The sequence below is a fragment of the Nomascus leucogenys genome, chromosome 22a (genome assembly GCF_006542625.1).
Source record: "Nomascus leucogenys isolate Asia chromosome 22a, Asia_NLE_v1, whole genome shotgun sequence".
Classification (NCBI taxonomy): domain Eukaryota; kingdom Metazoa; phylum Chordata; class Mammalia; order Primates; family Hylobatidae; genus Nomascus; species Nomascus leucogenys.
Window position 1 is genome coordinate 125,627,244 of NC_044402.1, and position 13,865 is coordinate 125,641,108.

Genomic DNA, 13,865 nt, shown 5'->3' on the forward strand with positions numbered 1-13,865 from the left:
TATTGGTTCTACTTTTGAAATCTATCCAGAATCTGACTACTTTTCACAGCCTCAACAACTACCATCCAGGCCTTTGGGATCATTGCAACCACTTCCTAATTAATGGTCTCCCTGCTTTGACCCTTGACCCTCTATGGCCAGAGATCCTGTTACTTCCCTCCTTCAGGACCTCCCAGTTAGTGGGGTTATAGTTAGTATAACACTCACTATTCACCAGTCACTGTTTTAAGCAATTTGCACCTATTAACATACTGAATTCTCACAATAACCATACACCGGTAGGTACTGTTACTTTTTACATTTTATCAATGAAGACACAAAGACACAAGGAGGACAAGTCATTCATCAAGATCACACAGCTAAGTGAGTGGCAGAGATACAACTCAAACCCTGACATTCTGGCTCCATGGCCCAGGCTCTTAACCTCTGGGCCTGCTTCTTCCAGTGGCTTCCTTTCTCACTTGGAAAAAGCCTAGGTCTTCCTGACAGCTGTGTGCCTGACATGATCTGACCCCATTGCCTCCCTGACTTTGCCTTCTACGACCCTCTCCTTGGCTCATCTGGACACACTGGCCTCCTTGCTGTTCTTCTAACACCCCAGGCTTCTTCTCACATTAGGGCATTTCGCCTTGGTGGGTCCTTCTGCATAAGGCATTTCCCTGCTGAAAGTGGCATGGGTCATTCCTTTGTCTCCTTAGGGTCTTTCCTCAAACGTCACTTTTCAGTTAGGATGTCCCTGATCACATCCCTATTGAACGTCTTACCGTTACATCCGGGCACTGTTCTAAGCACTTAACACTTACTTTATTAAACCCATACAACTGCTCTAATTTGATAAAATTTCTATCCTCATTTTACAGCAGAGGAAAAGAGACACAGAGATGTTAAACAGCATGCCCAAGGTCACACAGCTGATAAGTGATGAAGTCAGGATTCCAACCTAGGTGCTCTGGCTCCAGAGTCTGTGATCTTACAAAAAAAAAAAAATCAATATACAAAACTTGGTGACTAATAGGCAGTGGGAAAGTGCATAAAAAAGAAAAATCAAAGTTTGTTCATAAGTTTAGAGCCAGAGTGAGAAGACGATTAGCCAATATAAGAACATCACACTGGAGGAGGAGAAGGGGTGGACAGTTTAGATTGCCATCTTCCAGAGCCATGTTTCTCAAAGTGTCATCCAAAGTACTCCTTCATCAGAATCAACTGGGAGTGCTTCCTACAAGAGCAGATTCCTGAGCTCCACTCCACACCTCCTCATACAGAGTCTTTGGGGTCAAGAGCTCAAGGATTTGCCCGAATGAAAACTCCTAGGTGATTCTGAAATATACTAAAATTTTCAAACCACCATCTTGGAAAACAGAAAATATTTTCATTGGCTAAAGTGTGTAGACTAAGTGTCACAACTGTAGTATGGCATTTCCATAACAACAAGACTGGTGAAATGTTCTATCACCTTCAAACTTTGCAACTTAGGGTAGGGACTTTTGATGAGTTTGTTCATTGGCGGATTCCAAGTGCCTGAACCAGTGCTTGGACCATAGTGGGCTGGCAATAAATGATTAGTGACTGTGTGAATTTTGGAGTGGCCCAGAAGAAATTTTCAAGAGCACAATGACTTTGTATGAGCACATTTTACTCAGAGTAGTCCAAGATTTCCATCAGACTTCTTACATAAATTCAGTTTATTGGTTTTATTATTATTTCCTTAGAAGTGTGAACAGACTGGAAAATACACTGGCTTTTGGAATCATTGCTCTAAGTGTGATTTGGGGAGCTGGCATTTAGCAGCTGTGTGATGTTAAGATATTCAACCTTTCTGAGCCTTTAGTTTCCTCATTAGTATATTCTTATCACCTTATTTAATATCAATAAAGGTATTATATAAATTAAAAGGATCCTTGGAAAAATATTATGACTAGGTGAATAGTTTCTTAAAATTTCTCAGTTATTTTGAGGTGTAAGGTTTTTTTTTTTTTTCAAATTTCTAGCTGCAAAATTTTATAGACTAACAAAATTAGAAAAATAAGACTTACTGGTATAGCATGAGCACTACACATAGTTGTAGAGTGTGTTAATGTTATCAACAAGAGTTAAACTTGGAAAACAAAGATTTCTTTGACATTTGAACCTATTTCAAATCCTTTAAAATTTAATTTGTGAAAACTTATGGGAATAATAAACATGAAACTATTCCTATTTAGTGTTTCCTTTTAGAAATAATCACAGCCCCCTAGTTCAAGAACAATATTGCTTTTTGAAAATAAAATATTGATTTGTTGAAGAAGTAGGCAAATAATGTTATAGTTTAGTATTCTGTCACTCAGAGGCATAGCACAAGCCAAATGACTTTCATTTAAGAACTTTTAGAGTAACAGGTATTTTTCATTCATTATTTACTACATCCTTGATATCTCAACATTAAAATCTAAGAGAAAAAGGTCGATTATGCTGAAGCCACCTAGACTTCAATGTCTCCTCAATTTTGGAAACTTCACCATACCATCTATTCTAATTTTAGTGACTAAGCAGATCTCTTTTTAAACTTAAAGAAAGAAAGAACTGTATCCTCAAATTTATTCTTGCTGATCAAACAGATGCACAAAAAAGGAAAACATTGTTTATTACAATTAAAGCACAGACAAAAATGTAATTTGACAAGTGGCAAGAAAAAGCTTTCTAATGAAAACACTATGCATTCTACAAAATTCTTAATTCTTTATTCTAATATTGTGCCTAAGATAGGCATTCTGGAAAGGCATTTCCTTTGCAGAGTCAGAAAGAAAAGCCCCAAATATCCTGAAGTTAAAGATCCAACTATCAGCATCTATACAACTTCAATGGTTACATGTGATTTAAAAAAAAAATGCCCATTTCAGGCTCTTCTTTCAAATTATAGTTATAAAATAAAATCCACTCACTTAAACCAAACTCCAAATTTTTCTCTTATTTTCTGCACAAAAGTTAATAACAACATGCAAACCATGAGGCAGAAGAGAATTTCTAGTAGACCGAGAAGCTGTACAGTTTCATGACAGATACAAGAAGAAGAAAATACGCCCTTTGAATGATAGAAATAGTTCTGAAAGATTTTCCCCAAACTACTTCAGAGTAGTAAACTCTAGGTCACACATGCCTTTATCTAACACTAAACACCAAAACCCCTAAATTGTAACCTCTCTATAATAACAGTTCAATCCACTGAGGCTGCTTTACCACGGATACCATACCATTATGATGAGGGTTCTGGGTCTATTCATTTCATCGTCACTTTCCAGAGGCAAAATTTCGTGGGATGGTTCCTCTTGGCGTCGTCTACAAATGTGTGGACAGCTCCTCTGGACCACAGAACGAAAAGCTTGAAGCAGAACAATGCTGGCAGTGCAGCCCATCGCTGCATCCTGGAGCCTACAAAATAACTTCTATGTTGATGCTATGTTTGCAAAACAGTGGCTCCTTGTCCCTGAAAACAGCCTACACTGCAGCTGCAGCCGGCTCACTCTCCAATCACTTCCTTGAGCTCTGATCATCTGATCATGGCCAAATAGCTTGGATGCAGAGATGGGAAAGATTTGATCCACGGAAACTGAACACACTCAGGAATATTAGAGCACTGCGCTCAGAAAGTATTTCTCAATTCACATCGAGAGCATGTTTCCTGTTCATTACAATGAAGCTCTTCGATTCTCCTTTCAGAGGTCTGAATAAATATGTCTTTCCCACTCAGACACACAAATAAATTACTTTTTCAAATCACGCAACTGAAAATCTGACTTTACACTGACAATTTTTCCTGAGGTATCATATAAAGAGTGAAAATGATTGTTTTTAAATAAATGTAAACACTTCCTGAAGGAAATTTTGCTGGACATCTCACTAAGTGATTGAGGTTTTACTTTTCATAGCTCATAAGTTCCAGAAATGAAATTGGCTTATCTGAAACATAGAGTTCACTAGATCAAGATGATTTAACAGAAGTATGCACGCATTAACCAGCCCTGCGTGAGAGACACCAGTGTTCCCCTGTGATTTCCTCTCAATAGTATGGTTGTTCTGTTCCCACACATGCAGTTCTGCAGCCTAATACAATTTTATATTTACATACGCAGCTTGCAGGGCTGAAAATATCTCTATTACTGAGGTCACTGAGCAAGCTCCGCCAAGCTGACCTCTTAGAAAATGCAGCTGTAAAGCATTTTAACATCCTATCAATAAGAATTCAAGGCTCTGGGAAGGACTTTGAGGTCTTTGGTAGTTAAGAGTCTAGTATTCCCTGACTCCTGCAAGACTAGTCACTTAGGAAAGAACCAAAGAGAGATGCTTAGAAATCACGTGTCCTTTCTGGAATGGCCTCAGCATCTAATGGTATAGTGAAAGAGAATAGGGCAACAGGGGCTGCTTGCACTAAAAATATCTCATGGAAAATAGATTTTGCTTACAAATGAGGAAAGAATGAAATCCCCGATAGAATTTAATGTTGAGATCTTTCTGCCAAGCTAATTCTTCCAGTGTAACTCTTGGAGATTCAAAGAAAAAAAAATGTTTTCTGTGGTTTCTGGGCTCCTCGGCGTGAAGGGTGCTGCAGGAAGTTTGAGGAAGGATTGTTTTGCTGTAACGTGTGGCCGCCCCAGCCTCAGTAAGGTTGCTTTCACGGAAGCATCTAGCATGATGCTCAAATAGGCATTAATTGCTCAGTAATCTGTCACAACACAGCATCATTTTAATTGGTATGTTCGCCCCAGAGAAGTAAAACATGCTTCTTTTTCTTTTCTTTTAAGAAGTACTGGCTGCCAGTAGTTTTTCATCTCCCTCTGTTTTGAGCAAACATATTTTAGTGCTGCTGGAAAAAGAAGAAAAAAATGCTAATGATGCTGGCAAGTCCCCTAACTCCCTCTGGACCTTTGTCAGACTGCCCGGGTGCTAATCTAAACCATTTTTACTCTAAACAACTAGGCCATTTACTGAAGAGAGGCTACGATTTAGCCTGTCTGGCTTGTGTGTATTGAATATCTATATCTAATGGTGTCCACTTGAGACAAAGGGCAGAGTGGGCTTCTATGTTTGTGAATGTGTCTTTTCAAATAGGACAGTCCCTCTGGGCTCCCTGTATGGCAGTGCCCACCCCCACCCACTTACTCCCATTCCCCAGGACATATCTCTCTCCAATCACTTCTGTAGGTTCTGATCATCTGCCCATGGCTGTGTAGCTTGCAGGCAGCAAGCTGCTAGCTGGAAACGCTTAAATAGTCCATCAGCCCCAGTTAGAAGCTGGAGAGGGAAGACAGATCCCTCCGCTATCCACCATGGGCTTGGCAGGCAAGATGCACTTCACATTCTAAACTCCTCTCTAACCATCTCTCTCTCAATCTGGCTGACCTCTGGGGTGGCTTTTGGAATCAGATGTTTTGGCAGATGCCAAAGTCTTTAGGGAGACAAATGAGATGCTTTCTAGCTATTACAGTCCCGCCTTCATCGATCCCCTCTGCCTCTGAGGAATTCACCCCTATTATTGACGGGCTGCTGACAGGCTCTCAATATTCTCTCTCTCATTCTTCCTCCTCTCTCTGTTAGCCTCTGTTATCAAGCTAAAGGAATGTCCAAGGATCAGTTTCTTCAGAATTCAATACACACAACCATTATCCAGTGGACAAGAAATAAAAAGATGAAACGCAGGAAAGAAGAGTTGAGTATGTTCTCCAACATTTTCTCATGAAAGATTCCAAACATGCAGCAAAGTTGCAAGAAAGGGGTTGGGTTCTGAGCTCTATGTTTTACATAGTAAATTAAGCTGGAGATTGGGTTGGGTTGTGGGAGACACAGAAACCTACCCAGAGACATGCTCATGTTTCTGTCATATTTAGCATGCATGTTGACACCCAGGAAACTTTTTTTTTTTGAGATAGTGTCTCGCTCTGTCACCCAGGCTGGAGTGCAGTGGCAGGATCTTGGCTCACTGCAACCTCGGCCTCCCAGGTTTAAGTGATTCTTGTGCCTCAGCCTCCTGAGTGGCTAGGACTACAGGTGTGCACCACCACACCTGGCTAATTTTTGATATGCAGGAAACATTTTAAGATTAGATATAAACTCTTCAGCAGGTGTCTATTTTTATTTGAACTATTAATAAGATGAATCATTAATTTGGCCTCCAAACATCAAATGTGCACGGCCTTACTAATAAATGAACTTTGGAGATTATTCTTCGCTGTCTTGTCTGCCTTCTTTCCCTAGTGGGGTCTTACTTCATGATGCAATAAGATATTTATTAAACCTAAAATGCTAGAAACAAGATTTTTTAAGTAATTGTCTTAGATTAGGAAATAATGTCACTAACGATTCGTAAGGCTAAATTTTCCAAGGAAGTGTTGGAAGCTAGATTTCATCCTGGGTCATTAATTATATATTACATTATTTTATTATATGTTATTTCATATATATAAATTTATTCAGAACTTATGAAATCTTAAATTTGTGTACAGTGAAAAATATTCTTGTTTCAAAGCAGAGATAGCTGTGTTGTATAGATTGTAGTAACCTTAATGCTCATAGGAAATGGAAGGAAGGACGGAGGGAGATGCTTTTAACATCTTATTGACCAGGGAGAAAGACATGTAGGAGGAAAAAGTAAGGCATTTCAAGAGAGTAAAAGGAGGTTAAGGAGAAAAAAAAAGAGAAAAACGAATGAAGGGACAAACAAAAACCACCAAAATCGTACTGAATCCTAGGAGGGTTCTGGACTCTGCCTCAGGGGTCCACCTACCCAGCTGTAGACTGCCCAACCTTCTTCAACAAATCTTGACTAATGAATTTAGTTTTCAGAGCACTTTTCTAAAATCTTTTGGTCTAAGAGTGATTTGGCTGTACATGTAGATATATCCACCACTGGGATAATATGTCCAAAGACCTTTTTACAATGGGCAAGGAAATACATATTTAATTTAAATAAATAATGTCAATTGAAAGTGTTGGACCTTCCCAGCTTTGTTAAATTATGTAAGAGCTGTGTGTCTAAATCTATATATCTAATCTATTGCAAAATACCTACATCTATTTTGACTGTGTCAAATTGGACTGTGCTTTGGCATGATGGAGGTGAAGCCCACATTCTTCTCCTCCCCAAAAGACCTTGTACATCTGAGTCTTCTGATGCATAATGCTGACCTTGGATGGGGACAGGTTTTCTGCTATCCTCTATAAGGCATGAAGTACATGGAAACCTACTGCTGATAACAGATGCTTGTCTTGTAAAAACAAAGATGAGCTTAGATAAAATATTTGAGAAATAAAAAATTGAGAAATGAAGCCTAAAAAAATCAGCCTCGAGGGCTTTTTGGATATCCCTGATGCTATACAGCTTGGTTTCATTGCTTCACACACTGAGTTTCTGGTGGGTCTATTTCAAGATCCTAATAAGGTCATGATCAGAACTTATTCATAAAGATACATTTATGGAAAGGTTAAGAGTTTAAGGGTAGAATTATGTCCCCCCAAAATTCATATGTTGGAACCCTGAGCACCAATGTGACTCTGTTTAGAGCTTCTAAAAATGTAATAAGGTTTCATGAGGTCACAAGAGTGGGGCCTTCATCCTCTAGAACTAATGTCCTTATAAGAAGAGGAAGAAACACCAGATCTCTCTCTCTCTCACTCTCTGTCTGTCTTCATGTGTGCACAAGGGAAAGGCCATATGAAGCCACAGTGAGAAGGTGCTGTTTGCAAGATAGGAAGAGAGTCTTCACCAGAAAACAACCCTAAGAGCACCTTGATCTTCAACTTCCAGCCTCTAAAGCTGTGAGAAGACGAGTTTCTGTTGTTTAAACCACCTAGTCTGTGGTGCTTTGCTACAGCAGCCCTAGTACCCTAGGAGGCCAATACAAGGACCTTGCCTGGGAAAACCACATTCTAACAGTGAAGCCTCAAGGCAATCATCACCTCCTCAGAGAAAGGCTCTTAATTCCCCCAGGTTGAATTAACCCCCGCCTTCCTCTCTGCTTCCAAAACACAAATGTTAGGAGTCACCTTTGAAGTATCTTACATAATTTAACAAAGCTGGGAAGGTCCAACACTTTCAATTGACATTATTTATTTAAATTAAATATGTATTTCCTTGCCCATTGTAAAAAGGTCTTTGGACATATTATCCCAGTGGTGGATATATCTACATGTACAGCCAAATCACTCTTAGACCAAAAGATTTTAGAAAAGTGCTCTGAAAACTAAATTCATTAGTCAAGATTTGTTGAAGAAGGTTGGGCAGTCTACAGCTGGGTAGGTGGACCCCTGAGGCAGAGTCCAGAACCCTCCTAGGATTCAGTACGATTTTGGTGGTTTTTGTTTGTCCCTTCATTCGTTTTTCTCTTTTTTTTTCTCCTTAACCTGCACCTGCCTGCCCTCTGGCCAGCAGAACATGGCTTCCACATTTGGAGTCTGGAGGCCCTGACTTCCAGCTCAAGGTGGTGCATGGAGTACATTTTTTTTAGCTACCTCTTTCCCCAAATCCAAGTGAAATGACAACAAAGCAGTATAAAGGCAATATATGGATTACAACAAAATGAGAAAAGGTGGGAAACTTTTTCAGCAAATGAGAATTTTTGAGCATCTCTGAAGAATGAAAAGTGAATTTGATCACACTGATTAATAACTAAAAATGAAGTATTTAGGAACAATTTACAGGCACAGCAAGAGGATACAGCAGATGGCAGCCATTGCTCACAACAGAGCCCAAAAGGGGCTCCAAGCTCTAGAAAGTAGGGGCTGGATATGAGAAAGTAACTGGATAACTGCCCTTGGACTCTGTTCTCAGCACAGACAAAACACTAGAGCACCTGTCACCAAATATCCCAAGAAGGGCAAATACTTCCAGAATACCTAGCATAGGTGACAGCACCTCAGTGGAACCCCTCACTATTTTGGCTTTGGCCAGTGGGGATGGGGTGTGTATCTAGTCGGCCTGCCAGACTGGCTTATGTATTCAGAAATGAAGACTGCAGTTGGTGCACCAGTCAACCTAACAGTTTGTCCACAGGTCAGTCTGACCAAGTGAAGGAGAGGATTCAAATGTTCCTCCTCTCCCTGATCCCAGGGCCAGAAGGCAGAGTACTCTAGCTCCCCAAACTAAGTAGAACTCTCTTAGTTTGGGTTAATTTATAGTGAGACTGACAGAACCTACAGTCAATATGGACCGAGCATCCTGGTTCAAGTCTAATTTGATGCTTGTCCAAATGACAGCCTGGTGGAAGAGGTGGCCAGCAGAGCACAGTAGAAAAGCTCACAGCGAGCTTCAGAGTCAGCCTGACTCATACGCGTCACCTAACCTCTCTAAGCCTCAATAGTATCTGCTGTAAAATGGAGATCATCCTTTACACTTTCAGGATATTGGTGGGAAGAGAGTAACTGCAAAGACCAACATAGAGCCTGGCCCATAATTACTCAGTGAACAAGCGTGATGCTGCCTCTGCTAGGGTGATAACAGAGGCTTGGTCTCCTCCCTCTCAGCTTCCAGGATCAGCTTAAAGGTGATACTGCCCTGGAAAAGCCTCCCCTAACAGGCATTGCTTCACAGCCCTGAACCTCAGTCCTTATCACTGTATCCTGTGGGTTTACTTTTTAACATACTAGCTGTAATTACATCCTGATTGATTTAAATTTTAAATTATGTCTTCCCTCTCTGTAAGACATGGGATTGTGCTTACCTTGTTTGCTATATATCCAGCACCCACCTTGGAGTACATGCTCAATGAATAATAATCATGATGATGATACCCCTAAGAAAGCAAGCCCTTCTAGCACTCGCCATGTGCCAGGCACAGTGCTAATGAATATTTACACATTGGGATACATGTACACCTCCCTCTATGAGGCAGTGCTGTGATCATCCCTGCTTTACTGTTGAGGAAACTGAGGCACAGAGAAATTAAGTGATTCCCTCGGAGAATCACAGCTAGTAAGTGGCAGAATCAGAATTAGAACTAGCATGTGGCAGGGGGTAGTGAGGCAACCTTGGAAAATTCCCTTTGAGAGCTGGTCTGTCCCTCACAGGAAAGTCTGTGACTTTTTCTTGGATGACAGTTTCAGAAACCAGCTAACAATTGAGCAGATTGTTTTAAGGTGATGATATAAATTGCATTTTGATGGGAATTGAAACCACTCTTAAATGTACTGAATTTGATAAACGAATTTTTTTAAGGTGCTGTGTTTATTGTGTGAAGTGTTCACTGGCAGCAGTGACTTAACTGCCTAAATTGGCTGTCAAAGCATATATTTAGAATACAGAAACGTAATGGGCTCCCTTTATCATTCCTTGCTTCCCCCTATATGACATAAAATGTTGGTGAACACCAAAATGCCCCCAGAAAAGAGGCTACTTTGGGTCCAATTAGAGGAAAATGAGGCCATCACCCCAGGACACTCTGTGAGTGTGGACTTGGTTGCCCATGCTGGAAGAGCTGCCACTCACTCTTGAATTCATTGGAGGCTGATCCTGGAGAGTTGGCTGACAGCTCAAACATGTGGCTGCTGCAGAGGGAACCAGCCACTTTCCTTCCTGGGCTAGTGTGAGGACCTAGGGGTGACCATCAAGTTGGTGGGAGCTCAACTGCCTCGCAATCTTTGTTTCATCTTCCTTCTCTACCACAAGTGTTCTCTGTGGAGTCATGTGATGGGAAGAAACATGGGGACCAAGGCAGAGGGTAGGAAACCTCCATCTGCTGATTTAAGCTGTAGCACTGCCTTTCCATGACAGCTCAGAAATGACTAGTGGAATGAATGAATCAATAGATAATAAAAATCACAGCATCATTGTCATCATTATCATCTTCATCATCAAGCCCCTAATCATGTTGGATGTTTTTTGTAAATTTTCCAGAGGCTCAGCAATTGTTCCTAAACACAAGTGACCCAAAGGAGGAGAACACCTTAGATTGAAAGTGGCAGGGGATTTTGCCCCCAGTCAGTAAAACTAGGTCATGGGATTTGGTCATTTTCCAGGGCAAGATTAGTGAGAATCTTCTTCCGTGTCTGTTTCCAGATGGGTAAGCGCCCCGCCACGTCCGAACTCAATTAAATGGCTAGGAGGGAGTTAATCAGTGCCTTCTTAGCTGAAAAGTGGAAAACACAACCCAGTGAAGTCATTCTTTCTCTGCCCCTCCTACTGCTACCTCTACTCAGGGACTTGGGACTTAAGTTTATTGTGATAGTAACCCCTGATCTCTTTTTATTCCCCCACAACTGTGATTTGTAGAGACCTTTTCTTTAGGTTTCTCTGTCTTCATTTTCACTTAATTATAGTGGCTTCCTCTTTGCAAAGCATCTTTCCCGTGTGCTGACATTTATTGAGTTGTACAATTAATCACTTTGGAAAAAAGCACACTGTTCTTTTGCTTTAAAAATCAAGTGCTGCTGCCAAGCTTTCCTTTATTTTCATTTTTCTACCTTTGGCATTGATGCAGCTCAAAAGCAGATTATTCTTTCATTGGTACATTTAGATGCATCAGAAAATTATCTTTCATTGCTCTCTAAATCAGCTTCCTGCAGAGTGCACGGATAATGTAAATGTTCCATTAATAACTTACCTTTCTCAGGCATCTATGTTTGGTTGAACTCTTCTCAGCTCATACTAAACCTTTCTTACTCTTAATAAAAGGTAGCATAGTGTGGCACTTAGGCATCAGGAAGCAGTTTGCCAAAATGTAAATCCCTGTTGAGCTGTTTATTAACTTTGTGACTTTGAGCAAAAATTTTAAGCCTCAGTTTCCTCATCTGTTCAATGAATGAATATTAATGAGGATCTAATATTCACGTGAAGTGCTGGGCTCAGTACCAAACACATGGTAAGAATTCAACAAATTCTAATTATTATTGGAAAAGAGAAAATCTAAGGACTTTTAAACACTGCTTGTTTTCTCCCCACATCCCCAGTAAGTAGTTTTTTTTTCTTTTTTTTTTTTTTTTTAAACCTCCTTACTCTTCTTTTCCCAGGGACACAGTCTTCCCTGAGTGATGGGGGAATGGGTGTTGCATATGTCTCCTCTGTGCTTTGAAGTTAGCTCCCATGGTAATGTGACACAACTTCTAAATCCCCTTCCCTGTTGTTTTTCATGAGTAAACAAATTTGAAATAATATAATAATACCTCACTTACCCTAAGGTCACTACTTTTGCAACATCAACTATTCTGATCACAGTCAATTCCTGAAAAGGGACAGAAACAACTTCTCCAGAGCCAGAAAAGGATGTCACGTGATTCCTTCTATGAAGCTAATGGGAGTGGCTTAGTGAAGAGGTCTTTATATCCTCATGGTTAATACCATTACCTTATGCAGGATTCTAAAGAGCTTGCTGAACTAAACTTATGGTGACTTTTGACCAGAAGCAATATCATTCTAACCTGCCTTGGTCCAGCCAATTGCTACTGGAAGGATGTCCCTGGTGAAGGCAGGTGGGCTGAAGGGGTTGTGGTGGGCCCAGCTATAAAGCCAGCCCACCAAAGACTCAGCCATCTAATGGAGCTGAGGCTGCATACATAGGGAAGGAATGAGGGTAAAATAATGCAGCCTAGAAAGTGATTCAGAGCAATAAGCATGAGTTTTGGAGTTGAAGAGACCCACCTGTGTTTGAATCCTAGTTTTGTTGTCTTGGAACATTAATTCTCTGAGCCTTATTTTCTCCATTGGCTAATAAGAGTAAGAAGAACCCTTCTACATAACTGTTGTAACAAAGGCACATAGTACAAAACACTGGCATAAATAGTAGATGTTATCATTCTTTCACCGTTATCATTATTACAACTATTTGTGTTATTATCATTGTTATTCCAAGTTAGTACCAAAGAGGGCAGATAACAGTCCTGCAGGTCAAGGCTCAAAAACAATAAAGCCATGCAGAAACAGTAACTCAAACAGAAGAGAGAGCCTTGGCACTGGAATGAAGTGGCAAGGACAAGAGAGAGGTGGGACAGGAAGTTTCCTTGACTTCTCTTCACCAGCCCATGGGTCCAGGGTGCATGGCTGAGTCAGGCAAACTTAAAGGTATGAGCCACCCACCAAAGGAAGGGACAGATGACAGCCAATCTGAGAAAATGGAAAAGATAAAAAAAATCAATATCCACAGTATCTGGGACTAATCCATGTTTGGGGCGGTAAACACTAGAAAGGTGGATACAAATTACAATGTTCTACCCCAGTACAATGGATGAAACTGATGCATTAGGGAAATGACTGATGCATCAATGGCTGACGTTTGGACTTTATGGTGGGGGTGAACACAGGAGGAGTTGTTACTGGAATATATTCACAACAAGGACACTAATGCATCAGGAAAAACCAAATTATGTCCAAGTGGCCTTGGGTTCAGGAGGGAGAAATCTGTGACACATTCTAGATAAAACTTCTACCAGCAACTGCTTTTAATTTTTAAAAGTTAAGTGATCAAATTGGGCAAATTATGTTATCTTCAAGAGTTAGCTATGTGAAAAATATTTTTGGATGACATGGGATAAATGAGCTATTAACTGTACTCTCTGTACTTGTTCTATTTTATTTTCTGTGTTCATTTTTCTCCCTTTGAATTGTGGCAGGAATTAACCACCCACGTCTTAAACATTCCAAGTTAAATCTAGTTTACAATAATCACGAATTGCTTTCCAAACATGAAAATGGCAGTCTTTAAAGTCATTTACAATGTTCTTTCCAAATCAATTTTAAAGATAAAAAGAGAGCCCGAGCTCAATTTTACATTATTTGCCAGGACTCAGGGGAGTCGCCCAACGTATCATTTTAGGGTTGGTGCAAAGCACCCAGCTTCAGGGCTTTGAAAGGAAACAGGGACAAACCAAAGTTTAAGTCCAGCAGGAATAGAAGAAGTGGCAATATTCAG

At 40.3% G+C, this 13,865-nt stretch overlaps 1 protein-coding gene across 3 annotated transcripts in view; it reads right to left on the reverse strand.

Moving 5' to 3' along the window:
• The window catches only part of DOCK10 (dedicator of cytokinesis 10), a 279,722-nt gene that overhangs the window by 216,960 nt on the left and 48,897 nt on the right, over positions 1-13,865 (reverse strand). The window contains exon 1 of one of the 3 annotated variants that reach the window (XM_030802797.1): positions 3,228-3,448. The exons of the other annotated variants lie outside the window; for them this stretch is intronic. Within the exon in view, the coding sequence (XP_030658657.1) occupies positions 3,228-3,389 (162 nt within the window). The 5' untranslated portion in view covers positions 3,390-3,448. Of the gene's footprint in view, positions 1-3,227; positions 3,449-13,865 lie in introns of those variants that run through there. 3 annotated transcript variants of the gene reach the window in all.